This window comes from Emiliania huxleyi, assembly GCF_000372725.1.
Source record: "Emiliania huxleyi CCMP1516 unplaced genomic scaffold EMIHUscaffold_115, whole genome shotgun sequence".
Classification (NCBI taxonomy): Eukaryota; Haptophyta; order Isochrysidales; family Noelaerhabdaceae; genus Emiliania; species Emiliania huxleyi.
The window spans coordinates 349,073-375,737 of NW_005201493.1; the positions used below are offsets into that span (position 1 = coordinate 349,073).

General features: G+C 64.1%; 7 protein-coding genes across 7 annotated transcripts; 4 read left to right on the forward strand and 3 right to left on the reverse strand.

The window, feature by feature from the left end:
• Positions 1–155: 155 nt before the first annotated feature.
• On the reverse strand, positions 156–2,257 carry EMIHUDRAFT_428951 (hypothetical protein; the record flags this gene model as incomplete). The annotated part of the gene is made up of 2 exons (XM_005791184.1): positions 2,222–2,257; positions 156–2,080 (listed from the first exon to the last, which is right to left on the reverse strand). A coding segment is annotated over exon 2 (1,845 nt), but the record flags the coding sequence as incomplete, so codon positions are not given.
• Positions 2,258–3,306: 1,049 nt separating this feature from the next.
• EMIHUDRAFT_361616 (hypothetical protein) lies at positions 3,307–4,166 on the reverse strand. The gene is made up of 3 exons (XM_005791185.1): positions 4,080–4,166; positions 3,830–3,950; positions 3,307–3,764 (listed from the first exon to the last, which is right to left on the reverse strand). The coding sequence occupies exons 1-3, from the start codon at positions 4,094–4,096 to the stop codon at positions 3,456–3,458; spliced, it is 447 nt and encodes a 148-aa protein (XP_005791242.1). The 5' UTR covers positions 4,097–4,166; the 3' UTR covers positions 3,307–3,455.
• Positions 4,167–5,987: 1,821 nt separating this feature from the next.
• EMIHUDRAFT_440046 (hypothetical protein) lies at positions 5,988–9,157 on the forward strand. Its single transcript, XM_005791186.1, is given in 7 exon segments — positions 5,988–6,534; positions 7,111–7,225; positions 7,670–8,046; positions 8,117–8,162; positions 8,439–8,561; positions 8,789–9,019; positions 9,033–9,157. 6 exon segments carry the CDS (start codon positions 6,010–6,012, stop codon positions 8,896–8,898), a joined length of 1,296 nt encoding a protein of 431 aa, XP_005791243.1. The 5' UTR covers positions 5,988–6,009; the 3' UTR covers positions 8,899–9,019; positions 9,033–9,157.
• A 640-nt stretch (positions 9,158–9,797) lies between these two features.
• On the forward strand, positions 9,798–10,930 carry EMIHUDRAFT_224253 (hypothetical protein; the record flags this gene model as incomplete). The annotated part of the gene is made up of 3 exons (XM_005791187.1): positions 9,798–9,807; positions 10,221–10,635; positions 10,921–10,930. The coding sequence occupies 3 exons, from the start codon at positions 9,798–9,800 to the stop codon at positions 10,928–10,930; spliced, it is 435 nt and encodes a 144-aa protein (XP_005791244.1).
• A 1,982-nt stretch (positions 10,931–12,912) lies between these two features.
• Positions 12,913–13,683, forward strand: EMIHUDRAFT_109226 (hypothetical protein; the record flags this gene model as incomplete). The annotated part of the gene is made up of 1 exon (XM_005791188.1): positions 12,913–13,683. The coding sequence occupies one exon, from the start codon at positions 12,913–12,915 to the stop codon at positions 13,681–13,683; it is 771 nt and encodes a 256-aa protein (XP_005791245.1).
• Positions 13,684–16,276: 2,593 nt separating this feature from the next.
• On the forward strand, positions 16,277–18,235 carry EMIHUDRAFT_224257 (hypothetical protein; the record flags this gene model as incomplete). The annotated part of the gene is made up of 1 exon (XM_005791189.1): positions 16,277–18,235. The coding sequence occupies one exon, from the start codon at positions 16,277–16,279 to the stop codon at positions 18,233–18,235; it is 1,959 nt and encodes a 652-aa protein (XP_005791246.1).
• A 218-nt stretch (positions 18,236–18,453) lies between these two features.
• Positions 18,454–23,429, reverse strand: EMIHUDRAFT_109227 (hypothetical protein; the record flags this gene model as incomplete). Its single annotated transcript, XM_005791190.1, has 16 exons — positions 18,454–19,322; positions 19,473–19,624; positions 19,714–19,787; positions 19,825–19,855; positions 19,893–19,923; positions 19,961–20,039; positions 20,577–20,581; positions 20,645–20,649; positions 20,687–20,715; positions 20,818–20,988; positions 21,292–21,384; positions 21,760–21,972; positions 22,105–22,167; positions 22,344–22,430; positions 22,593–22,708; positions 22,754–23,429. The coding sequence occupies 16 exons, from the start codon at positions 23,427–23,429 to the stop codon at positions 18,454–18,456; spliced, it is 2,694 nt and encodes an 897-aa protein (XP_005791247.1).
• Positions 23,430–26,665: the final 3,236 nt, after the last annotated feature.

Sequence of the window (26,665 nt, forward strand, 5' to 3'; positions counted from 1 at the left end):
GCCTCCTCCGCCTCCTCCGCCCCCCGCGGCCCACGCGCTGTTCGCGGCGGAGAGCAGGTCCGCGTCCTTGTCGTCGGATGCCTCCCACCACATCATCCCGGCGAAGCCCTTCTCCTTTGCGTACGCCGCCTTGATGGCGATCGACTGCTCGTCGTCAAAGGAGACGAACGAGGCCGGGCTGGAGCGGTAGTAGAATGGCACCTTGCTCGCCGCGTTCCACCCCTTCGTCCAGGCGGGGTTGCCGTCGTAGCTCGCCTTGATGTCGTAGTACGAGACGAGACCCTCCTCGTACGTGCCGCTGACGGGGCTGCCCGCGCCGTTCTCGCCCGGCGCCTGTGCGTACTCCTGGTTGGCGCCAAGCCAGCCGCGGCCGTACGCGGGCAGCCCGAGCACAAGCTTGCTCGGCGCGACGTCCTCGAGCCACAGCTGGACGCCCCAGTCGATGTTGAACTCGGGCGCGCCGCCGGCGGCGGTGCCGTCCGGGTCCTCAAAGAGCGGCGCGTTGTGAGCGACGAAGGGCAGCCAGGCGCCGTTGTAGTCGTACGACATGAGGTTGATGGCGTCGAGGACCTCGCCAAGCTCGGCGCGCGGCGCGACGCCAGAGACGCGCGGGTTCATCCCCATGGCGATCGTGAGCTCCTTGTGCTTCGAGGGCGACCGCTCGTCCATCGCCGCGCGCAGCTCGCGCAGCAGCAGCACGTAGTTGGCCCAGTCGTTGCCGTCCACCTGGTTGTCCGACTCGCCGCAGCAGGCCGGGTACTCCCAGTCGACGTCGATGCCGTCAAAGTCGTGCTCGGTGAGGAGGTCGACGGCGGAGGCGACGAGCGCGGCGCGCTTGTCGGCGTCGGCGGCGCAGCCGGAGAAGAACTTGCTCTTCGTCCAGCCGCCGAGCGAGAAGGCGAGGTGCAGGTCGGGGTACTGCTCGTCGCGGAGAATCCGGAGCGCGCCGACGTTCCCCTTGTGCGGCGAGCTCCAGGTCATGCCCACCTCGGGGTAGACGACGTCAAAGTCGGCGTACGGGTCCATCGACGCGACGGCGCAGCCGCTCGTCACGTCGAAGAAGGCGTAGTGCACGTGCGTGATCTTGTCGAGGTGGAGGTCGCTGGGCTTGAAGGGGATGCGGTTGCCGTACTGGTAGATGCCCCAGCTGGAGAAGTATTGCACCACCCGAGGCGGCGTCCCGCCGCCGCCGCCGCCGCCGCCGCCGTCGCCGCCTGGTGGTGGCTTCGGCGAGGGCGGCGGCGGCGAAGGCGGCGGCGGGGAAGTCGCACCCCCGCCGCCGCCGCCGCCTCCGCCACCCTCAATGGTCATGCCGGCGGCGAGGAACTCGGAGATGATGAAGTCAAAGTTGGAGAGGCGGCCAGCGTTCTCGGCCGGTGTGGCCCCCCAGTAGCCGTTGTTGACCACGCCGCCCGTGCCTGACGCGAAGTCGGCGCCCGCCACGACCGACGCAGCCCGATTGAAGCCCGACTCGACGAACTTTCGGAGGGACTCGTCAAAGGTCGCCGCCTCGGCCTCCAGCCCGTACCCCTGCACGTTGTTCGCCCAGTAGAAGATCGCGCCGAGCCACTTGGCGTCGTCGTTCTGGCAGATGGCCTCGGGGTTGGTGCAGAGGTCGATGCCGCTCAGCGAGGGCACCTGGGAGAAGACCTCGCGCTGCAGGAGGCCGTAGTTGTTTGGGCCCGTCGTCTGGATGGCGCCGCGGCCCCACCAGCAGCACTTCTCGGTGCCCGTGCCTGGCTCGCACTTGAGCGGTCCGGGAGCCCACGACGCCCACGTCTCGGCAGTCATGGTCATCTGCGGATCGACGTAGCACGCCCACGGCTGGTCGTTGAGGGAGTGGTAGAGCTCGCCGTCGGAGCGCTGCGTGCACGACGCGGTCGGCGAGGAGGGCGGGTAGTCGTTCTCGTCGCAGGCAGTGAATGGCGCCTCGCCGCCGCTCTCCCACATCGCCTGGGCGAGCAGCCCCGCGATGTTGGAGAGGCCGAGGGCGGTGGACATGTCGCCCTCGCCGAGGAAGAGCCGGCGGTCGCTCTCAAGGTCGTTGAAGGAGCGGAGGGCGTCGCAGAAGCCAGACCACCTGCGCAGCGGAGGCGGCGAATGGGGCGGCGGAGAGGGAGAAAGGCGAGGAGAGGCGGTGGCGAGTGGTGCGTGGAAGGGGGCGGCGGAGAGGGAGAAGGGCGAGGAGAGGCGGTGGCGAGTGGTTGGTGGATGGGCGCACTTGTAAATCTCGTTGGAGTCGATCAGGCCGATTTTGCACCCAATCTTGCTCTCGAAAAGGACGGCGTCGATGGCGGCATCCCCTGTGCAGACGGCCGGCGGCTCCTCGCACTCGGTGACGCAGGTAAGTCGGCCCTCGTCGTTCAGCGAGCAGCACTCGTCTAGGGCGTTGATGTTGGAGCAGTGAGCTGCAGTGCTGCCGAGCCAGCCGGCGGCCGAGCAGCAGTAGCCGTCGGCGGGCGGAGGCCACGCGGACGAGCACGTCTCCCAGCCGGCGGGCGGGCACTGCGGCGTGGCGGTGACGGCGGATAGGATCGCGAGGAGGCTGGCGAGCTTGCTGTGGAGGCTGGCGAGCATCGTGGAGTGGAGGCGTGTTGGTGGTGATTTAGCTTGCGTTTCTGGCCGCCGTTTGGAATCCACGTAAAGCGAGCCCGCATCCACGTAAAGCGAGCTTCTGCGGGCTCCGCGTTTTGCGGGTATTTCTTATGTTTTTTACACACACCAGTCGACTTGCACACACCACACACACACACACACACACACACACACACACACACACACACACACACACACACACACACACACACACACACACACACACACACACACACACACACACACACACACACACACACACACGCACGCACGCACGCACGCACGCACGCATGCACGCACGCACGCACGCACACACGCGCGCACACACACAAAACAACAACAAGGCCCACCACCGGCGGCCCCACGACGGCGTCCTCGCCGCCTGGGCGGACGCAATGCGCGCCCCGGCCAACGCGCCGGTCGTGCACGGTGACAAGGAGAAACCGGATCTCACCCGGCAGTACAATGAGGGGTACAAGACTGACCTCGCAGAACCCCATGCAGGGCCGGGAGGATGCGATGAAGTGAATGAAGTCAAGCTCTGGACACCCCTCCTCAAGACCTCCTCGACGGGCGTTGGCAACGCCTCGAGTGCTGAGGGAGGGTGTAGAGGATGTAGAGTGTAGAGCGCTGTAGAGCTGTGGAGCTCTACATCCGCCGCGTGACGAGGCGCGTGCGTTGTAGAGCGGTGTAGAGGCGCTCTACAACGTGAAATCTCTACAACAAACTCTACATCTGCATCAGCGGCGACGAGGCACGGTCGCTCTCCGACATGAGGCGCGTTGCACTTGCCAGTGCTGCCCTGGCCTTCTGTCTGCCCGCCCAATGGGTGGCAGGTGCCTCTGCTGCTGTGGCATGCCTCACGGCTGCGACTGGCCGGCGCCTCGGCGCGTCAGCTCGGCTTCGCACGCCGTGCCGACGTCGAGCTCGTCGAGCCACAGGAGCGGGAGCTCGGCGCCAAAGTCGTCCGTGTAGAAGGTCAGCGCGGGCGAGCACGGGTCCGCCTCGCTATCGACCGACTCACTCTCGACCGGCTCGCTCCTCTCGGGCTCGCTCCTCGCGGGCTCCGCTGCCGCCTTTTTCGCCGGTGGCTCGGCCGCTGACGGCGATGACGTCCTGACGGTTCTCTTGCGTTTGTGCAGCCGCTGGCGGCGGTTCTGAAACCACACCTGCGCCATCGAATCGGAGGTTCAGACGCTGTGCGTGGAGCGGGCGGTCCGCTCGCAGCTCGCGCCTGCACTTGGCGCGGGTTCAGGTTGCACTCCTCCGCGAGACGTCGAGTGAGGAACGAATCGGGCGTGGTCTTGAGATCGAACGTGGCTTCCAGGATGGCGCGCTGCTCCGGCTTAAGTGACCTGGTGTAGTGAGGAGGGCGGTGGCATAAGTGATCGACGGTGACGAAGGCGGTGGCGTCGAGGGCGGAGGTGGAGTGGGTGGTGGCGGAGAGATTGGTGGCGATGAGGCAGTGGCGCAGAGGCGGCGACCTTGTCGATGGCCGCATCGGTTCTCCGGCTGATGATCAGGCCGTTCGGGACAAGGGAGCCGACTAGGAAGCCGACAGGAGTAAAGGGCACCACGGCTTGCCTTTTGAAACTTCGGAGTTAGCCGCCGATATTGCAACAGCCGCGTCCAAGCCCCGCAAGGAGAAAAAAGAAATATTCGAGCAACAACTTACGCCTGCGTGTCAGTGATAGTCAGGGCCGTCCATCAGAGCTCTAGTAAGCTCGGAGACACCCCATTAGTGCGACTCGACCTCTTTGAGTCACTGCCTTCCCGGCGGGTTGGGAGAGAGATTTTTAGAAGCCAACAAGAAATGTGTCACAGAAAGTGGTTTGGGCTCGGCAGCTTGTCGACTACCGGCCGGAGCCGGAGTCGGAACCGTAGCCGAGATGGTCGTCGAGGGTGTCGAATATGTTCTTGCGGGTTGGCTGTAGGAGCAGGCGGACATCGCTTCCAGGGAGGGGGGCGTGCTTCTGCTCACGCCCCCCCCCCCCGGGGAGGGGAGTTCCCCCGTTTTGAAGGCCTTTTCAACAAAATTTTCAGCAAAAGGGGGTTTTACTTCGGTTTACAACGCGGGGGCATTGTCACGGGGCGGAGTGAAAGCTTTAAGGTTTTACAGGGGTTTAAAACGCACGCGCCTTGTCCCGCAGGGGATATAGAGCTTTGCAGCTTTAAAGCGCTCCAGAGCGGTTTATTTACAGCTTTTAAAGGGCTTTACCCTTTACATCCTTTACCCCCTCCCTCAGCTCGAGTGGAGGGTCCCCCCACTGTTTGGTACCACCCCCGGCCCATTTAAAGTCAGGGGGGGCCCCCCCCCCCCCCAGCAGCAGCGCTCTGCTGCTGGGGGGGTCGGGACCCCCCCCCCCCTAGCAGCAGGGATGACTTTAGATGTGCAGGGGGGGTACCGAGCAATGTGCGGCCGCTCGTGGCGGCACGCCCGCCTCCGTTGGCCACTCCTACGCCTTCGGCAGCACCGAGGAGAAGGCCCGCCGCGCCTGAACACATGGGCTGCAAGGCGCGCGGGCAGCCCGGCCAACCCTTCTCCCACAAGACCGGCCACGGCTACGTCAAGGCGCATCGCGGTTTCTACCACGACGCGATCTTTGTCAAGCGCAACAACTTTAACCTGCGGCTCCACGAGACGTTCGGCGGCGGCTTCTCGCCCACCGCCGTTCTCAAGGTAGCTGCGCCGCCTCGCGCGCAAGGTCGCGCGCGGCAGCGTCGACCGCACGGCCTACTCGCCCAAGTACTCGCTCTCTTTTATGTCCCACCATGGTCCATGCAGAGCGCATCTCTCTCTCTGTTGTGCGAGGCGTGAACCGCGCCATTCGCTCTCACCTGGCAACCCTGTCTGCACGTCTCGCGCGCGCGTGAACAGGGCTCCAGGCCCCAAATGATGTGTGAGTGTTAGAGTTGTTTGGTATTGCTACCCCCCCCCACCACACACGCACGCACGCACGCACGCACGCACGCACGCACGCACGCACGCACGCACGCACGCACATGCATACGCAGAGCACGAGCACTTGGAGCACTTGGAGCGCAGTCATTACCGCAGAATTCTCTCTCTCTCCAATGCTCCAATGGGGATGCACTGACGGTCAAAACAAACTCTCTCTCTCTCTGACGGTCGGCCGTCAGAAAACACGCCTCCGTGGCTGGGGAAAAAAGAAAGAAAACGCACAACCCAAGGGAGGGAGGGATGGGAGGACGGCACGCCGCCACCACACAAGGATTTTAAGGAGAGGGGTGTGGTGCACTAGCCGTCGCCCACCCTTGGGCGTCCGCCTCTTCCTATCTCTCTTCGCAGTCTCTCTCCGATTCTCTCGCTGCGATCTTCGTGCCACCTCGCGGTCGCCCCCTTCTCGAAAATAAATAAAAAATAAGCCAGTTTTTTTTCTTTTTTTGCACCTAATGGGGATGCGGAGCACACGCCTGATCGCGGCGATCACCGCGCTAGCCGCGGCCCCCGCCGCCGCACTGACGGTCGGCCCGACGCTTCGGCCGGCGGCCGGCGCGGCGCAGCGCACCTCCGGCCGCGTCCGGGCCGTCGCAGAGCTCGTGCGCGCAGACTCGCCGCCGGCGATCGGCACCGCGCTGCCCGACTGCCCGCCGACGATATGGGACGCGGACGAGATCGACATCGAGGCGTGGCAGAAGCAGTACCGGGAGGAGGGTCTGCCCGTTTGCCCGATTGAGATCCACGCCACCGAGGCGGCCAACGCCGCGGGCGCCGCGTGGTTTGTCGAGCGGCGCGAGGAGCTCAAGGCGACGCTCGAGAAGCACGGGACGATCTGGTTCCGCGGGTTCGAGCTGATGAAGGATGCGGACGGGTTCCGCTCCTTCTGGGAGTCGCTCGACCTCGACCCGTGCCTCGACCCGCTCCACACCTCGGGCCTCCGCAAGTTCCTCTCAAAAGACGACGCGCTGTACGAGGAGGCGAGCGCCGCCACCTCTGCACGCCGCCGCCTCCCGCGCCGCCGCCTCCCACGCCACCGCCTCCCACGCCACCGCCTCACGCCGCCGCCGGCCTCGCCACCCTCGTCGCCGCTAGCCTCATACCCCACCGACGCCTCGCCGCCGCCACCACCACACTCGCCGCCGCTGCCGCCGCTGCTGCCGGAGGCGCAAACGAGGCAAGGCGTTGGGGGCGGCCTGGCGCCGCACTTCCAGCGACTCGCCCTGGAGGCGCCTCCGGCGACGAGGAGGGAGAAGAAGGGCTTGACCGCCGTTTGCCCGCCTCTCGCCACCGCCTCCCTCGCCGCCGCCACCGCCGGCCCCTCCGCCCCCCTCGCCTCCGCCCTCGCCGCCCCCACCCTCGCCGCCTCCCTCGCCACCGCCTCCCTCGCCGCCGCCACCGCCGGCCCCTCCGCCCTCGCCGCCTCCACCCTCGCCGCCTCCCTCGCCCCCGTCCTCACCACCGCCGCCGTCGCCCCCACCGCCTCTTGTGCCCGCAGGTCAACAAGGAGTCGCTCTCCATATCTCCATATATCTCCCCATATCTCCCCCCCGCAGGTCAACAAGGAGTCGCTCTCGAAGCACTACATCGGGCTGCACAACGAGAGCACGTTCAAGAAGACGGCAAAGGCGGGCGCCTTCGTCTGCTTCAAGCCCGCCACCGGCTGGGGAGGCGACTTCTTCCTCGCGGACGGCGAGGCAGTCTTCCGCGTGGAGCCCTCCAGGAGCCTTCCAGGAGCCTTCTAGGCGACTTCTTCCTCGCGGACGGCGAGGCGATCTTCTGCGAGGAACCCTCCAGGAGCCTTCCAGGAGCCTTCTAGGCGAGTTCTTCCTCGCGGACGGCGAGGCAGTCTTCCGCGTGGAGCCCTCCAGGAGCCTTCCAGGAACCTTCTAGGCGACTTCTTCCTCGCGGACGGCGAGGCGATCTTCTGCGAGGAACCCTCCAGGAGCCTTCCAGGAACCTTCTAGGCGAGTTCTTCCTCGCGGACGGCGAGGCGATCTTCTGCGAGGAACCCTCCAGGAGCCTTCCAGGAACCTTCTAGGCGACTTCTTCCTCGCGGACGGCGAGGCGATCTTCTGCGAGGAACCCTCCAGGAGCCTTCCAGGAGCCTTCTAGGCGAGTTCTTCATCGCGGACGGCGAGGCGATCTTCCGCGATCTCGACCCCGAGGTGCTCCGCGAGATCATGAGGCGGAAGGTCCGCATCTCGGTGTCGAATCTCGATTTCGATTTGCTCGACAAGCTGCCGCCGCCGCAAAAGGAGGCGGCGATGCGCAAGCTCGAGCAGATGGTTGCGGACGGCGTCGCGCCAAAGTTCGACATGGACCTGGAGATGCTCTGGGGGACGGACGGGCGCGCGATGCGGCTGCAGGCCGTGCAGAACGCGCAGTCTCCGGTCAACCGCCACCCCGCCACCGGCCGGCCGGCGTGGTTCTGCAACCTGCACAACCAGGCGCGCTTCCTGCGCGAGCGGAGGCCGTGCGGCACGCCCGAGGTATGCATGGCCGACCTCCACTTTGGCGACCCTTCTAGCACCCTCTGGGAGCCTTCCTGGAACCTTCTAGGTTGGCATGACCGACATCTACTTTGGCGACCTCTCGCTCATCCCCGGCGGGATGCTGCAGCACATCAACGAGGTGTCGGAGAAGAGACGCTGTTCACACCTGCAGCTGTGAACAGGCGGGATGCTGCAGCACATCAACGAGGTGTCGGAGAAGAGACGCTGTTCACACCTGCAGCTGTGAACAGGCGAGATGCTGCAGCACATCAACGAGGTGTCGGAGAAGAGACGCTGTTCACACCTGCAGCTGTGAACAGGCGAGATGCTGCAGCACATCAACGAGGTGTCGGAGAAGAGACGCTGTTCACACCTGCAGCTGTGAACAGGCGAGATGCTGCAGCACATCAACGAGGTGTCCGAGAAGAACATCGTCACCGTGCCGATGCAGCCCGGCGAGGTGCTGCTCTGCGACAACTACCGCGTGCTGCACGGGCGTGACATCTTCGACGGCGACCTCCCCACACCTCCCCACACCTCCCCACACCTCCCCACACACCCCCATCCCTCCCCCTCATACCTCCCCATCCCTCCCCCTCATACCTCCCCATACCTCCCCATTCCTCCCCATACCTCCTCGTACCTCCCCATACCTCCCCCCACATCTCCCCACATCTCCCCACATCTCCCCATACCTCCCCATACCTCCTCATACCTCCCCACGTCTCCCCGAGAGCAGGCGACCGCCTGCACGCCGTCTCCTGGTTCGGCGACGAGAAGCTGCAGGACGACAGCGCGGCCAACAAGCCGGGCGACCTGCTCAACGTCGTGCTCAACTCGGCCTTCTGACGGGGGGCGCAGCCAGCTAGTGGGGGGGCGCGGTACGCCAAACGCCATGCGCATGCAGCATGGGCTCGAGGCCGAGCGTGGAACAGTGTGCAGTGAGAGACACTTGAGTCACTGGGCGAGTCTCTGTTTCACACTGTGCGAGCATGACGGCCGCTAGATAGCGAGTGACGGGCGCTGAGATGGACGGCCGGGCTGATGGATGTTCGTATTGACAGCACACGGACGATTAGAGTCGATACACGCACACGCACTAAATTATACACACACTGTCGACACACGACACGTACACGCAGCTCGCGCGCGCCATGTGGTGGACCGCGTGGGGCGGCTGCCGCCTGCCACCGGCCACGCCCGCCACGCGAGCCGCCGCACCGCCACTGGCTCCGGTGGGGAGCCTAGGCTCCGCACACCGCATCGGTCGGCCTCGTGGCGCAGCCACAGCAGCCTCTCTTTCGTGGCACTAATAGCTCGGACCGGTCCCCGCCCAAGCGAATACCGTCAGAATTGGAGGCTCAGCACACGAACGGCACCAAGTGGTTTGCGGGCCAATTCAATTTGATGTACGACTGCTGGGTGACGATCGCCCGGGCCGAGAGATAGGTGGGGTAGGTCAACCCCGCGAACACGAGCAGCGCGTTGATTTGCGAGGGAGCGGGCATGGGACCTGCGTGCCGCGGGGTCTGCCGTGTGAGCATGCCGGTAGATGGACAGGGCGGAACGAGAGGCGAGTCGAAGTGTGAAAGTGTGGGGCATCGAGGCGTGGGCGGGGCAGGGACCGCGAAGGGAGTCGATGAATGGCAGATTCCCACTGAAGATCTGCGGCGCATCATAGTGCCCGCGCCGCGTGACAGGATTGCTCACAGCTGTGTGAGCGCTGTCGGAGCAGTGTTTCGACACCGATGGTGTCCAGTCCGAGCCTGGCTGTTCTTCACCTTTCTACCTACCCACCTTCTCTCTCACACCTTCTCTCTCTCTCTCTCTCTCTCTCTCTCTCTCTCTCTCTCTCTCTCTCTCTCTCTCTCTCTCTCTCTCTCTCTTCTGCCCGTCTTCTCTCTCTCTCTCTCTCTCTCTCTCTCTCTCTCTCTCTCTCTCTCTCTCTCTCTCTCTCTCTCTCTGTGTGTGTGTGTGTGTGTGTGTGTGTGTGTGTGTGTGTGTGTGTGTGTGTGTGTGTGTGTGTGTGTGTGTCGCCGTGGGGCTCCTATCTTTTAGACGTGGAGTCGCGAGGGATGCCTGGCCCCTTGCCCCACCACCTTGCGTGTTGAGAAATTTACCTGGCCTTGCCTTAGGTCGCCCTCGCCGCGCTCGTCGGTCGCTCGCCGCAGCCTGGCTTTCGCTCCTCGGTGAGGCGACGCACACGCCAGAGGAGCCGCCGCCGCCCAACGCTTCGCAGCTGCTGGTCCCGATGCCGCGTCCCGTGGTCAGCTTGGGCCTCGTGCAGCAGCTAGACGTCGCACTCGTCGCGCTCATCGCCGCCAGCGCAAACCTCTGGTGGTGCGGGCGGCGGCGCGCGGCAGCTTGGCTGCTCTGCGCCAGCTTCGTGGTCCGCACTTGGCTGCAACAGCCAATCACGGCACTTCTCCCAGTCGAAGCGCTGCCGCCCTTCGTCGACCTGCTCCGCTCCAACGCGCTGCGCTGCGCCTTCTTCGTGTTCGCGGCCCTCGTCGGCGCCTCCCCCCTCTCCTTCCGAGAAGGCACAGCCGCGCTCCTCGCTGTTGTGGCCGCGTGGCTCGTCCAGGCGTGTGTGTCCTGTACAGCCCCATGATGGTGGTCGCATTGCTGTTGCTTCCCCATGATGGTCGCGGCCGGCTCCCTCGCTGCGCGTGCTATCTGCTATCCCCCAGGGAAAGCGGGGAGTTCAGGGAGACCGCAGGTGGGGTGACACTGGCCACACCGCCCAACACGGTCGCACACACGATACACTCTAGTAGTAATATACCCGTGCGCGCATGGCATTGTCAGACAGAGGTGACACAGACACGTGTTGTCGTTTCACTTCCAGCATCCCCAGGATTAATCTTCCAGGGGCTCCTAAAAAAAACGCGCAGACAAAAACGCGGCATTTTTTAGCTTGGTCGTTTGTGGAATGGTGCTCTTGTGGTTGTGGATTGTGCGGTGTGCGCCGGATTAGAATTTTATGAGAGACGCGCGCCCCCCGACTTTATCTTGGAAGCGATATGTGGAGCGCCCACCACACCAACCCCAGCCTCTGTCCATCCCCACACCCAACGGTTGCAGCGAATGCTACGTCCCGCCACCGACAGCAAGCCCGCCACAATGCCAGGGCTTCTGTGAAGCAAAGACGCAACCCTGGGACGCCCGGTGCAGCTGGGCCGGCTGCGGCGGCTGCACCGAGTGCGGCGCCGAGTCCGAGTGCAAGCCGTTTTGTGAGGACAAGAGGCAGGGCTATGCAACTGTGACCAGTGTGTGCTGTCAACGCCTGAACCAGGTGTCAAATCTGCCGATGCGTGATCTGTGCGTGGGCTGCTCTGTGAGGGGTCCAGGCGTTGTCCGACGGGTAGGGGGTCTGTGCCCGGGCGGTGTCCGGTGCGGAGTCTCTCTCTGATCCCGCCTGTGCTGTTGGGTGCGAGGTCGTGGAAGCTTCGATCCCAAGGGGGGGAGCTGATCCCACTCGGTAACCAACTCTCAGGGGCAGTAGGGGTGGGCGAGCTTCAAGCGCGCTCATCTCGATCGTCAAGGCGTCGCTACGCGCGGTCTTCCGCGGGGGGAGCTTCGTCGACGGGTGCAGGACCGCAGCGCAGACAGTGCTGCGGCGATGCCTCCGGCTGGTGCGGCGAGTGTTTGCTGCTCGCTGCGATGGCGAAGAACTCGTCTCGTCACACACCAAGGGCTTATGCTCTGGCGAGACGTGAGGCGTATGCGCCCAGGAGGGGAGGGCGCATGCGTAACGACGCTGCTAGAGATGCCTTTCGGGGCCCAGAGATAAAACTTCTGATGCCATGCGTGACCTAGTAGTGTCCCCAGCTATGGGCGTGTCCACGTTGGAGCCAGGTGTGGTGTGGACGCGAGAATAGCTCCGCCGTTCATGGAGGCAACCGATGCGAGTCGACTGGTGTGTGTCGTCGTGGTTTCGTATCAGGAATACTCACTCACACACCAGCGTTGCACACCCACTATCCGGTCAACTCGTGATCTATGAGCGTAAGGCCGGCAAGGCGCGTGGAACTATTGAGTCAAAATACCTTTTGGGGTCTATCGAGGTCGCGCGCGTGTGTGTGTGTGTGTGTATCCGTGGCCGCACCTCACGACGTATGAACGCAAACTTTGAGCTAATACACGTGAAGGTACCTGGCCTGATCATGAGAACGCGAGGCAAGTTCTTTGGATACCACCGGATGAATACGATCGAAGATCGTCGCTCTATCGATTTGGATGTCTACAAGGTGAAGGCAGGCCTGCTCATCAACTTGTCGAATGGAGCCCAGGGCCCGCAGAGTCCAAATTCTACAAGACAAAGCTGGGCGATATTCTCCTTCGGTACAACGATGGGGGTTTCACTGGCTTCGACGACTTGCTGTTTACTCGCTCTGAGCGGGTCGAGAGGGAGGAGTCAGAATTCGTGGCAGAGCAGATGAGGGAGGGATGCCCTGGTGTGCCCTAGTGTGTTCCCTTACACCCCTGCCCGGGAGCAGTAGCGCGGTGCGCGTCCCGAGGGCGTAGGGGCTCAAAAAACAATTATGTTTTCAGCCACTTAGAGCACACAGTGACTGCGGCGGCTGCGACATTGCCATACAGCATACTCAGCTCGGTCGAGGTGTTCAACGGCACTTCGTGGAACGCCGGGCCGGCCCTCACCACTGCCCGCGAAAGCTTCGGGCTCGCGTCGCACAACGGCCTCCTGTACGCCGTGGGGGGGAGGGACAGCAGCTACACCACAATCAGCTCGGTCGAGGTGTTGCAAGCAAAAAACCGCGTGCCACGCTGTGAAACTCCACCTGCCGCCCCATGGTGAGCTGCCTGCCCAAAAGCAGAGCCCGCCACAGAGCTTCATGTTCGATGATGCTCGCCTACCTCGCCTGCGTCCCGGCCTTCACCCTGCCGGACGGCCGGGTCGGCCACGTCCTCCGCAGCGAGAGCGCCGTCTCCGACCTGATCCGCGACCGCGTCGCCGAGGTTGCACGCGTTGCCATCGCCGAAAAGGGCTGCTTCTCCCTCTCCATTGGCTCCGGCACCACCGTCGAGCCGCTCGCGAGCCTAGCGGGCGCGCTCGACTGGTCGTGCGTCCACCTCTTCTTTGGGAACGAGAGGACAGAGGGCGAGGCTGCGGGCAAGTGCTGGGCCGGCGCCGAGGAGCTGATTGCGACGTGCGGCGTGGGCCACGTCCACAGGGTGCCGGCCGGACCGGCGGCCGACGCGGCGGAGGCGTACAGCCGAACGCTGCTCGATTCGCCTGCTGTCGGCACCTGCGAGGGCACGGGGCTGCCATCGCTGGACTGCGTGCTGCTCGGGAGCGGCGCGGACGGCCACTGCGCCTCGCTCTACCCCGGCTCGGCGCAGGTTGTCGTCTCGCCCGGGTGCGATCGCGCCTGCCTCGAGGCGGAGGGCAAGGGCGGCGTGACCCTGAGCATCGACGCCATCAGCTCCGCCCGCACCGTGCTTCTCTCGGCAGCCAAGCCGGAGCAGGCGGCAATGGTACGCAAATGCTTGGGCTGGTCCAACGCGGAGCGGAACACGGGCATGCCCGCTGGGATGGTCACCTGCGCATACGGCGCGCAGGTCGAGTGGCTACTGACTGATGCGAGCGCGGTCGAGCTACCTGCCCTGTGAACCCGTGTGGTAGGAGCGCATATCGTGAGTGCTCCACAAAATACCGTCCGTACAAGCAATAAATAAATAAATAAAACGGACACGTACAAGCACTTCACAAGCGCGTGTCCACCCCCCATTTTCGCTTTGTGTTTTCTCGCCGCCGTGTGTGAGGTGTGTGCCGTCCACAAGAATCACAAGACACGTAATCGGTACAAGTGCTCCAAAGTGCTCCAAGGTACGCTTATGGTACACACAGTAAGGCATATGACAGACCCCATGCCCAGGTGCAGCACCGTAACTATCTCTCGATCGGACCGCTCGGGCCCTCGCGGCGATCGATGCGCTGCCGTGGCGCGCTGTACATGGGCGTGGGGGGGGGTCCGCTTGACAATGGCCCGCTTGCGCCCGGCACGACGCCTGGAGCGTGGCCATCTCAACGCGAGCAAGAGGAATCCGCTGTACCCAGGGGCTTCTTCTTGTACCAATCGCCAATCTGGCCCTCGAACTCAAAGAAGAAGGGATAGAGCGATCCGATGATCACGCCACTGAACACGAACCACATGACGAGCATGACCACACGTGTCCAGCCTTCCCGTTGGAATTTAATGAAGTAGCACGCGTAGACCGCGGTGAGCACAAACCCGATAGCTGGGATGAAGGAGATCTGCCACCAGTCAACGTGGAAGAGTAGCATCACGATGATGGCCACCTGAAACCCGCCCATGACGAATCCTGCTTGGACCGGCTTCCGCGACGCGAGATCACTCGCTGCTTTGGTGAGTACGATCTCATCAAAGGCCGTCTGGTTTCGGAGAACAGAGTACTGCAGGACCTTCAGCGCATTCTTGTCCATGTTCATCAGGTAGCCCGCGACGGAGCCGAGCACGAGAAGTTTGCTGTACGAAGGCAGATGGTCAACATCGACCGTTGCGGTCCAAGCTGCCGTGCAAGAGGTGACATAAATCAGCATCGGGTAGACCAGAGCAAGGTTGAACTCGACGAAGCAGCCCCAAAATACGAGCAGCGACCGACGCGGATGCCAGGCTCCAGGCTGCCCGCTGCCGCGCAGGGCACCGATAGAATGCAACAGCAAGCGCTGATATGCAACCTCCTCGAAGCCATCAAGCTCGATCAAAGTGAGGACGAGTGCGAGCGGGAAGAGCACGAGAGAGCCGATGGCAGCTGCACTCTCCGATGCCCACGAGATGCTGGTCCACCTAAAGTTGAAGCTGTCAGCCAGAGGATCGTGGCAAATCGGGGCCACCGTCTGGTATGTCGTCACTTTGTCCAGGAAGGAAGAGAACACGGAGGCAAACATAATCAACGCCTGCAGGAGGACCAGAAACACGGAGAAGAGCAGTGGGAGGTCAATCTGCCCCGTTGAGAGGCTGTGTACCATTGCCCATGTGAAGAGGCTCTTGACCTTGACGCTTTCGAGGTTGGTGATGTCGACTGGGTCCTCGCCACCAGTGCAAGAGGCTTTGGGGAGCACTCCGTATTTCGGAAGCTCGCCCGACCATCTGAACTTGACCTCTGCCACCTGAGCATCGGTGAAGAGAAACAAGTGCTTCAAAAATCGCATACGAAGGGCGTCGGATGCGCTCAGCGGCACAGGCGGCACGTTTGGCGCCGAATTTGTTCGTAAAAGTTTTATCAGGAATTAAGAGAACGACGCGACAGAGGAGGAAGTGACAGTGCCGTTCTCCCATCCCTCCCTTGGGTTGTGTGTTTTCTTTCTTTCTTTCTTTAGGGAGAGAACGACGAGAGTGGGACGGCCGCGAGGTGGCATGAAGGTTGCAGCGAGAAGCGGCGAGAGACTGCGAAAAGAGATACGAAGAAGCAGACTCCCCAGGGTGGGCGACGGCTAGCGCATCACACTCCTCTCCTTAAAATCCCTGTGCGGTGACGGCGTGCCGTTCTCCCATCCCTCCCTTGGGTTGTCTGTTTTCTTTCTTTCTTTTTATCAGGAATTACTCCAATGTCGTCCACGACCCTGGAAATACTCCCTCCTTTGCGTTTTTTTTCACTCGAGACCGACAAGCTCGTCTTGATTTGCCAACAACAAACCTAAAACAAGCTCGAGGAAGCGGTCGATGCTGCACTCGACCGAGAGTTACGACTACGACAACGCCCGAGCACGCCCCCCCGGGCTTTTGGCGGCGCCGGCGGCGACGACGCCTTCGACGTGCTCTACGACGGGGGCTCGGGGTACGGGTGGGATTCCTCTTCGGGGGGCGGCGCCTTCTTCTAGGCGCCCTTGACCCAACATAGAGGGCGCTGTGTGAGCCTGCTTTTGGTGTGAGTGAGTGAGTATTCTTGATACGAAACCACGACGACACACACCAGTCGACTCGCATCGGTTGCCTCCATTAACGGCGGAGCTATTCTCGCGCCCACACCACACCTGGCTCCAACGTGGACACGCCCATAGCTGGGGACACTACTAGGTCATGCATGGCTTCAGAAGTTTTATCTCTGGGCCCCGAAAGGCATCTCTCTCTCTCTCTCTCTCACACGCCTGCTTTTGGGTAATATAAAATAAGTAAGAGAGTTGAAGGGGAAGTGCCCCATACTCTCTCAGTACTCGAGTACCTGGTACCGTCCCCTCAGTATGAGCTTTGACGGCCGCAGCAGCGAGATGGCCACGGTCGACGTGCTCGTGGTTGGAGCTGGCCCAGTCGGCATTACGGCAGCCATCGCACTCGCGGAGAAGGGCGTGCACGTTCGGATTGTTGATAGCAACCTTGCGCCTGTTATCCTTACCAAGGCGTCGGGCACGCAGGCGCGGACCCTCGAGCAGCTCCCGGAACGTGTCGTTGCTGCCATGCAGGCTGGCTCCGTGACGGCCTTGATGGCGCGGGTCTGGGAGAATACCGACCAGGGCAAAGCTGCTGTGCTGAGCATTGACATGCGCGGCAGGACGGACACCTTTGAGGGAGTCCTGGCCCAAGAGCAGTGGCGGACAGAAAAGGTGCTGAGTGAGTATTTTGAGACTTTGCCGGGCGTGCGTGGCCGGATGAAGATTGAGCGCGGCACCAAGCTCGTCTCATTTGAGGCAGACGACCTGGGGGTGACTTGCGAGCTTGACACGCCAGCGGGTAAGCAGATGCTCGCCTGCGGATGGCTGTTGGCGGCGGACGGTGGGAGGAGCACCATTCGCAAGGCCCTCGGGTTGTCCTTTGACGGCGAGACCATGGACGAGAACTTCCTCGCCCTCCATGCCACATTTGACGGCCTCGGCGAGTGTTGCTGGAGCGACGGCATCCACACGACCGAAGTTGGCCTGAGCAAGGGCAGCGGCATGGCGCCCGGCCTCTTCTTTTCCATGCCTATGCCGGAGGACTCGCCCCGGGCGCAGCTATTAATCGTTGACCTGGACGAGGCGCAGTCGGCGAGCTTCCTGACCGGCGAGGCGGACTCTCATGGCCGCCCGCTCCTACGGCCGCCACGCGACGACGAGGTCGCAGAGATAGCGCGCGTCCGCGGCTTTGGCACGTCTGAGCTACGGGTCGTCCCCGGCTCCGTCAAGTGGTGCACCGGATTCAAGGTAAACTCGCGGCTGGTCGAGCATTATCGCTCGGACCGCGTCTTTCTCTGTGGCGACGCATGCCACTGTCACTCCCCACTCGGCGGTCAGGGGATGAACATGGGCATGCAGGACGCGCTCAACCTCGCCTGGAAGCTTGCCATGGTGGTGCGGGGGCAGGCAAGGATCGACGGCCCTCTGCTCGACACGTACGAGGCGGAGCGACGTGGCACCGACGAGCGCATCTGCAGGGCCATCGAGCGTGCCGCGCACGGCGCCGCTAGCCGTAACCCGCTAGTCTTCTTCATTCGCGGCAGCTTGCAGCGCCTCGCTGGCATGCTCCCGGCGCTGCATGGCACCGCGGTGCGAGCGGTTGCGATGCAGATCCACTCCTACCGTGACTGCGCACTGAGCAGAGAGCACTGGGAGCGGCCGCCGGCCTTCCCACCGCTGCCAGTCTCGAGGATCTTCCCAGCCGGGGGCTATAGGCGGCGGCAGAACCTGTATCGGTGGGTCGGTCACCGGATTCGTGCCGGCGATCGACTGCCAAACTTTGACCTCCCTGGTGCACAGCAAGGCCTTCCTGCGCGCCGGCTCTATCCTTACAATCACGGATGGATGCTGTTGCTCTGCGAGGGGTACGCTCACGAAAACGCCGACCTCGCGCGCAACCTCAGCTCAGTCAAAATACTCTCAGCAGCGGAGCTCAACGCCCTGGGCAAGGAAATCAAGTCGTACAGCCGTGGGGTGATTGAGACGGTCGTCACGCTGCCAGCCTCGCACCCTGCCCTCGAGGTCCTCGGTGTGCAGGCCCAGTGCCTCATGCTCGTGCGGCCGGACTCGCACGTCGCGCTGCGCTCCGAGCCGGCGCGCTTGGGGTCGGTCCTGCGCTACCTTGAGAGCGCTGTCGGGGTGAAGGGACTGTCGTGGGACAGGGCTGGGTGTCCGCCCTCGTCACCCCGCTTTGATTACCTGCCCGTGGTCGTGTGGGCCAGTGTCGCTGCCGCTGCGGTTGCGATCCAGCTCCGAAGGTGGCCGAGGTAGGTAGGTGAAGATCGAGACCAGGATTGGAGAGCCGAGAGGAACAGGTGGCGCGCTGTCTCTTTTCTCAGCGGCTGTAGAGACCCGCGTCCGTGTAGTGACTCTGTGTAGCAAAATTGACAAATCACAATTCACGTCGTGGTGTAATACAGTGTGTGTTCGCAGTACACGCACGGTACCACGCGCAATGGCAGCTCTAGAGTCAAGCGAGCGCAAGGGTGTCAGCGCAGATAGACGATGGTGCACCCGTTCCCCCCCTCCGGCTCGGGCGCATCCTCAAACCGCGCGACCAGGGGGTCCTCCGCGAGCCGCTCCCTCACGAAGCGGCGCATCTGGCCGGTGCCGCGGCCGGTGATGATGTACAGACAGCCGAGGTCCATCGCACGATCGAGCGCGTGCGCGACGTCGTCGCCAACCTCGTTGAGCCGCTTGCCGCGCAAGTCGAGCGTGTTGCTAGGGACGCGCACCGCGGTCACGCGGCGCTCGCGCTTCCCGCCCTTGCGACCCGCAGCCTTTGGGGGCGGCACCACCCTCTCGGCCTTGATGACCCTGGCCACCTCGGCCGCCTTCACCTTCATCGTCAGCCCGCCGTACGCCACCGTCAGCTGCTTCCCCTTCCTCGACTCTACCAGCACCGGCTCCTCCCCGAGTCGACGCACGATCACCGAGTCGCCAGCCTCCGCCTCCTCCCGGCCCACCACCGCCGCCGCCGCCGCCGCCGCCGCCGCCGCCGCCGCCGCCGCCGCCGCCTCCGCCTCTGGCGCTCCCGCCACCCGCTTTCCAATCACAGACAGGCGGTGCAGCGTCGCCGAGGGGGTCGGCGCGGGGCCGTCGGCGCCAGCCTTGGCCGCGGCCACCAAGTCTGCGATCTGCGCGCGCGCGGCGTCGAGCTCGCGCTGCAGCGCCTCGCGCGACGCCGCCGCCTCCGCCGCGGCCGCCGCCTCCTGCTCCAGCCGGCGCGCCTCGAGCTGCCGCCGCGCCCCCTCAGCCTCGTCGCGCAAGCCGACCAGCTGCTGCCGCAGCGCCCGCTGCTCCCCCTGCTCGGCCTGCATCCGCTCGATCAGCTCGCCGACGTCCGCCTCGCCCGCACCTATTCACAGCCAGAGGTGTGAAGAGACGCTGTTCACAGCTCGCCGACGTCCGCCTCGCCCGCGCCGAGCGACTCGACCGCGTCGTCGAGCACGTCAGGCTGCAGCCCGAGCCGCCGCGCGATGGCAATGGCGTTGGAGCGGCCGGGGACGCCTAGAGGGCAATCTCGGGCGATCTCGGGTGATCTCGCGTGATCTCGCCGTCCTCTCGCGTTGTCGGACGCCCCAGAGGAGGCGGTAGGTTGGCGCGAGCGCGACGTCGTCGAACTCGACGCATGCGTTCTCGAAGGCGGCGTCCGAGTACCTGTTAGTGAGTGACCCTGCCGCTCCTCAGAGGCTCATGAACTGCTTCATTAGAGGGGGGAAGGGGGGGGGGGGAGGGGGTCCGGGTACTTGAGCGTCTTGAGCGACGAGTGGTGCGTCGTGCACATCGTCAGCCCCGCCGTCGCCTTGAGCCGCCGCAGCACCTATTCACAGCTAGAGGTGTGAAGAGACGCTGCTCACAGCCCGCCGTCGCCTTGAGCCGCCGCAGCACCTATTCACAGCTAGAGGTGTGAAGAGACGCTGCTCACAGCCCGCCGTCGCCTTGAGCCGCCGCAGCACCTATTCACAGCTAGAGGTGTGAAGAGACGCTGCTCACAGCCCGCCGTCGCCTTGAGCCGCCGCAGCACCGCCGCCCCGAGCGCAGACCCCTCCGTCGGATCGGTGCCGGCGCCAACCTACCAAAGGGGGCGGGTCGGTGCCGCCGTCCGCCTCGCCGAGCAGCACGAGCGAGATCAGCCGAGAGATTACCCGAGAGAGTACCCGAGAGTACCCGAGAGAGTACCCGAGAGTACCCGAGAGTACCCGAGAGTACCCGAGAGTAGCCGAGAGTAGCCGAGAGTACCCGAGAGTAGCCGAGAGTACCCGAGAGTACCCGAGAGTACCCGAGAGTACCCGAGAGTACCCGAGATTAGCCGAGAGTGCCCAAGAGTACCCGAGAGTACCCGAGAGTACCCGAGAGTACCCGAGAGTACCCGAGAGTACCCGAGAGTACCCGAGAGTACCCGAGAGTACCCGAGAGTACCCGAGAGTACCCGAGAGTACCCGAGAGTACCCGAGTGTACCCGAGAGTGCCCGAGAGTGCCCGAGATTGCCCGAGATTGCCCGAGATTGCCCGAGATTGCGCCTCGTCGAGCAGTACGAGCGACTCGCAGCTCACGCGCTGCAGGATGGCGCGCACCCGCGCCACGTGCGCCGAGAAGGTCGAGAGGGACTGCACCTATTCACAGCTGCAGGTGTGAAGAGACGCTGTTCACAGCTCGCCGAGAAGGTCGAGAGGGACTGCACCTATTCACAGCTGCAGGTGTGAAGAGACGCTGTTCACAGCTCCGAGAAGGTCGAGAGGGACTGCACCTATTCACAGCTGCAGGTGTGAAGAGACGCTGTTCACAGCTCGCCGAGAAGGTCGAGAGTGACTGCACCAGCGACTGGTCGTCGCCTATGCGGAGGCGCAACCTCGGCTGATCTCGGGTGGATCTCGGCTGATCTCGCGTGCGACGACTGGCCGTCGTCGCCGATGTCTGCCATCACGGCGTCAAACCAGGGCACGGCGGCGACCGCCGACGGCGAGGCGTCGGCCGAGAGAGAGCGGCCACGCGGCTCTGAGCAGACGGGCCACAGTCCAGCCTGCGATTTGGGGGGGGGTGGGGGGAGATGGGGTGGCCACGGGGGGGGGAGATGGGGGGAGAGATGGGGGGAGAGATGGGGGGAGATGGGGGGAGATGGGGGGAGAGATGGGGGGAGATGGGGGGAGATGGGGGGAGATGGGGGGAGATGGGGGGAGATGGGGGGAGATGGGGGGAGATGGGGGGAGATGGGGGGAGATGGGGGGAGATGGGGGGAGATGGGGGGAGACGGGGGGAGATGGGGGGAGACGGGGGGAGACGGGGGGAGATGGGGGGAGGTGAGGCCAGCCTTGGCCATCAGCACTGCCAGCCCGAGGTTCTTCAGTGCCACTGTCTTCCCGCCGGTGTTCGGCCCGGTGATCACGATCGCGCGCACGTGCGGCGGGAGCTCGTAGTCCTGCTCAAACGACGACCTTACTCAAGGGCTGATTGAGGGCTGATTAAGGGCTGATTAAGGGCTGATTAAGGGCTGATTAAGGGCTGATTAAGGGCTGATTAAGGGCTGATTAAGGGCTGATTAAGGGCTAGTTAAGGGCTAGTTAAGGAAGCTCGTAGTCCTGCTCAAACGACGACCTTACTCAAGGGCTGATTGAGGGCTGATTAAGGGCTAATTTAGGGCTAGTTAAGGAGGCTCGTAGTCCTGCTCAAACGACGACCTTACTCAAGGGCTGATGAAGGGCTGATGAAGGGCTGATTAAGGGCTGATTAAGGGCTGATTAAGGGCTGATTAAGGAGGCTCGTAGTCCTGCGCCACGACATCGCCCCGCTCGACCGGCTCGGAGGGCGCAGGCTGCAGCAGCAGAGGGTGCAGCAGCCCCTGCAGTGCCACGCCCTCCGCCCGGTGGTCCGAGAAGCGGACGGGCACTCCGCCCACGGCGGCGGCGTACCGCGCGCGCGCGGCGGCGAGGTCGACCTTCGTCACGGCGCTGTGCAGCGCCTCGAGCTCGTGAGCGACGGCAGGCGCGCCCACTCGCTTGGAGAGCGCCTGCAGCACCGCCCGCACGTACGTCATCTCTCGGCCGTCTCTCGGCCGTCTCTCGGCCGCCTAGCGCCTGCAGCACCGCCCGCACGTAAATCATCTCTCGGCCGTCTCTCGGCAGTCGAACGCCTGCAGCACCGCCCGCACGAGCGTTTGCTCGCGCCTGGCGAGCTGGCGCAGCTTTGTGTTTGCGCCCTCGACCTGCGGGGAGAGGTGGGGAGGTGCGGGGAGAGACAGGGAGAGATTGGGAGATATGGGGGCTGGGCCCGCCAACCTGCACGGAGATATGGGGAGATATGGGGAGATATGGGGAGATATGGGGAGATATGGGGGGATATGGGGAGATATGGGGGGATACGGGGGATGGGCTCTCCAACCTCCTTGGGCTCGATAAAGAGCGTCTGCCCCGAGCCAGACACGTCGCGCACGACGCCCGGCACGCGGTGCTTCTGCTTGGCCACCACCTGCGAGGCGGAGCGGTCCGCTCTCCCCCCAAGACGAACGCGTCATCATGTATCCCCATCTCTCCCCATCTCTCCCCATCTCTCCCCACATCTCCCCATATCTCAGGCCGCCTGCAGGACGAAGCGGTCCGCGCGCAGCGTCGGCAAACGGTTCGCCAGCACCGAGTCGCCCTTCTTCGCCACCAGCTCCGCCAGGCTCTTGCGCACCGCCGCCGCCAGCTCTCGCTTGGCGAACCGCACCTCGCCGAGCCCGTCCGAGGCGGAGTCGCGCACGACGCCTAGCGGGGACGTGTCTCGGACATGTCGCGGACGTGTCCCGGAACGTCTCCGAGGCGGAGTCGCGCGTCTTTCGCCGGCGTCGTCGACTGCCTCGTCAATGGCGAGCTTGAGAGCCGCCTGCACGCCGACCCCGTCGAAGAGGGCCGGGAGCCTATGCGGCACGGCACCGCCGCCGCCGCCGCCGCCGCCGCCGCCACTGCCGCTGCTGCCTTGCGCATCGTCGAGCGAGCGCATCTTCTTGACGAGAGAGGCTGCGGCCCCGAGGGAGGTGGATATGGAGGCGAGTTGCGGGCCCTCGAGCACCGCTCCCTTGGACGCCAGCGAGACCAGTGGCAGCCAGTCGGTGAAGCCCTTGAGCTCGAGAGGCACGCCGAGGCTCCTCTCGATGGCGAACGCCTCTGCCGTCTCCTCGAGCAGCGCCTCCGACTCGGCGCGCTCGCGCGGCAGCGGGATGCCAGCGCCGTACAGCTCGCGCGAAAAGGCCGTCGACGCGTGCTGAGCGACGTGCGCGGAGAGCCGAGGCCACTCGAGCAGGTCGAGCGTTGCCACGGCTGGGTCGGCAGCGGTGGGCGCGGGAGAGCTCTCTTCGGCAGCGGCGGGAGCTGCGGTGGACTCGGCGGTCGCTCCAAGCAGGACCGCTGCAGGACGCTGGGCCGGTTTAAGCTGAGGCGCGAGCTGCCGAGGCGCGAAGGCGGCTGCCACGGCTGCCACGAAAAGCATGGCCGGTTCTGGGAAAGCGGTGCAGGGAGAAAAGAAAAGCGCGACGCACGCCCCTGGCGGGCCCTCTCCGCGCCGCGATGCGCCCCCTCCCCCCTCGCTTTTGCAAAATCCTGCAAAGGTGGGGACGTGTCTGTCCTCGACCCAGCCCTAGCTTGGGATGTCCGTTTTATTTATTTATTTTATTGGGCGCCGCGGACCAGTTCCGCGAGCGCTCGTCAGCGGGTGGTGTGCGGTTCTTGCCGTAGTTCCTCTTCGGTCGCCTAGCCCCGGCGCCGTCTGTCGGACGCCTGCGTGTCACGAGTGCGAGCCGCTCGCGGTTCGTACACCCGCTTGCGGGTTCGAGTGGCGGGCCATCCCGCTTGCGGGATGGCTTAGCGGGTTCGAGCCGTCACACATTGGCTGCCGGGGTGTGCCGAGGGGGGGCTGGGTGGGCGGTAAGCCGTCATTGCCCGGCGCTGCTTGCAGCGCTCTGGGTGGTAGTGGCGGCGCTCCAAGAGTGGTGCTCTTGGGAAGAGGTTCCTCCTTTCCGCTCCCCCCCCGCAAGGCGCGAGACACACACACACAGCGCCGTTGGTCACCAGCCTCCGTCCTCCCATCCCTCCATTGGCTTGCTGTTTTCTTTCTTTCTTTCAGCCTCCGGCGGGCCCGCTACCATCCAAACCCGAGTCCGGTCTACTAATCATAGATAGAGGCTCAAGCTGCGTGACATACACAAGTCCACACTGCACACCCCCCTACTTACACATACATGTACACAAAGCAACTCTCACTCACGATACACGGGCACCGGGTGGAGCGGCGGCGGCGGCGGCAGCAGCACGCGCGGGCGGACGGATTCGGACGGGGCGGAGCAGCGACACGATTCACGCGACGGGCGAGGCGCGGGCGACGGCTTCCTCAGAAGCCGTCGCCCGCACCACAGGAGCAGTCACACCACTCCCACTCCGGCGCCCACCCACTCCCCTTTAAACAAAAGAACTCCCTCTCACAGCAGACAGGCTCGACACAGGTGCGAACTGGCGCGTGCTAGCGTCGGGGGGTGAGGTATCTGGAATATGGTGTGCAGATGGCGTCCGTGGCTCTAAGGCGCAGGGCTAAGTCAAACACCCCACAGGGCGCCATCACCCTCGCCACACGCCGCACCTCCACCAGCAGCGGCCCGACGCCTGCCTGGGCCGCCAGCAGCGCGGCCTCGACGTGCATCACGTGCTCCCCCGCCCTCGCCGCAACTGAGAAAGCGAGCACGCCGCACCTCGGCGCAATTGTTGCTGTCGTTCTGAGGACTCGCGCGACGTGGTGATTGTATGTTTGTATCTGTGGTGAAGAAGAACAGCCAGGCTCGGTCTGGATGCCGGCGCGGTCTGGGCGCGGTATGGGCGATCATTCGTGTGAGGTAAACTTCTCTCTCTCTCTCTCTCTCTCTCTCTCTCTCTCTCTCTCTCTTTCTCTCTCTCTCTCTCTCTCTCTCTCTCTCTCTCTCTCTCTCTCTCTCTCTCTCTCTCTCTCTCTCTCTCTCTCTCTCTCTCTCTCTCTCTGCGAGGCGTGTTGTTGCTGGCGGCCGAGGCGGTGAGCTGCTGGTGATGTCGCCCTGAGGGTGGTTGAGGTAGCCCGCGCCTCGTAAATCAAGCTGCGCACACAACGCGGCCAAAGGATATCCACCTCGAGAACCTCGAGAGAAGCTGCGCTCGGAGGCAAAATTCTTTTCAACGCGGCGAGGGCGGTCGAGTGCAGGGAGCTAAGTGCCTCGCCGTCCTCGCAGGAGTCGCTTAGGCGACTCCCGTGGTGTACCTGTGTTAGTGCCAGTGCGCGCCAGTCCCGTGCCCAGTGTCGTGCGAGGGAGTGCCTGTGATAGTGCTAGCACGCGCCAGTTCGCACCTGTGTCGAGCCTGTCTGCCGGGCCGTCTTCTTTTCTTTCCCCACGGCGTTTCAGAAGCAATCCTTGTCCCGGCGCGTCTCACCCTGCTTTGTGGTTCTCCTTTGAAGACTGTCCTCTACAGCAAACAGGCGCACACACGCCACCGCTCCGCGCTCTCGCACTCTCAACAGCCTCGTCAGGTCGACTCGCACAACGCTTACCTTGCGTGCCGTCTCTGCACCCACCGCGCCACGTCGGCGTCGCTCGCCCCGCCTCTGCACCTCTCTCTCTCTCCCTCCCTCTGCCACACCGCAATGCTCAAACCCAAGCACATCGTGTCTAATCAGCATCGTCTTCCCGCAGAACTCGCATGCTTAAACCTACCATCGAGCGCTCAAGCTCGGTCGCATCGGTGCCGTCTCCGCTCCGGCCACGCCTCGAGCGCTCAAGCTTGGTCGCATCGGTGTCGTCGCCGCGCAGTTCGTGCTCACATGGCCGGGCCCTTCTGATCTCTGTCGTCGCCCTTCTGATCTCTGTTGTCGCCAACGCGGTGTTGGGCTGGGTGGTTCTCACGCTCGTACGCACAACGGCGCCACCCATCCCTCCTCCGCAGCAGCCGCGCCTCGCGGTGTCGCCGCAAGGCTCCACCGAACAACTGCCTCTGACTCCGCCACCACCACCGACTGTGCGGCAGTCAGCCGCCCGCCCTCTGCCGGCCAGCCCTCCGCTGCCGCCACCACCGCCACAGGAGATTCAGCGCCGCGAGAGGGAGAAGATTGACCCTCGGCTCGGACTCGGTCGTGCACGCCAGCATCGACCTCGAGGGTCCGTCGCAGGGCGTGGCAGGATGTACGATATGCGGGACCGGGGTGCAGCCAACAACAGCATACATTTGTGGTTCCACCGACACGTGCATAAGACTGGAGGCACTACTGTGCGCGGCATCATGGCTTCGCTTAACAAACGTGGGGATGCCATAGTGCGGAGAGGGAACGCCCCCTGGTCGGCAGGACTCCGGCACGCGGTGTGCATCACCGGCTCCGAGCGGTCCTTCTCGGAGATCGGCCTGAACGTGAAGGCTGGGGTGGAGGACCTTCTCTCGACGCCCAACGGCACCAGTGTCTTTTTTGGCGTCCGGCCCGTGAATGAGAGCTGGACGCACCTTCGGCGGCTCCTTCCGCTGGCCGACGTGGAGCCACAGGGCAGCTGGTGCCGCGAAGCGCCCGTTGAGACGCCGAAATGGTACCAATGCTCCAACCGTGGCCGTGTCGACTGCCGTCGCAACTTTGTCCAGTCCCTCTGCGACCTGATGCACTGCGAGCACATGATCAGCGCACACGAGGTGCGCGAAGGACGCCCCTTCGACTCGGTCATGCGCGTG

Excerpts from the sequence above, each read along its gene's own strand:
- EMIHUDRAFT_361616 (XM_005791185.1), bottom strand. Across the intron at positions 3,765-3,829 it reads TGAACCCGCGCCAAGTGCAG|GTGTGGTTTCAGAACCGCCG; the intron begins GCGCGAGCTGCG and ends TCGATGGCGCAG.
- EMIHUDRAFT_440046 (XM_005791186.1), top strand. The coding sequence starts at position 6,010 with ATGGGGATGCGGAGCACACGCCTGATCGCGGCGATCACCGCGCTAGCC. Across the intron at positions 6,535-7,110 it reads ACGACGCGCTGTACGAGGAG|GTCAACAAGGAGTCGCTCTC; the intron begins GCGAGCGCCGCC and ends TCCCCCCCGCAG. Across the intron at positions 8,163-8,438 it reads CGACCTCTCGCTCATCCCCG|GCGAGATGCTGCAGCACATC; the intron begins GCGGGATGCTGC and ends AGCTGTGAACAG.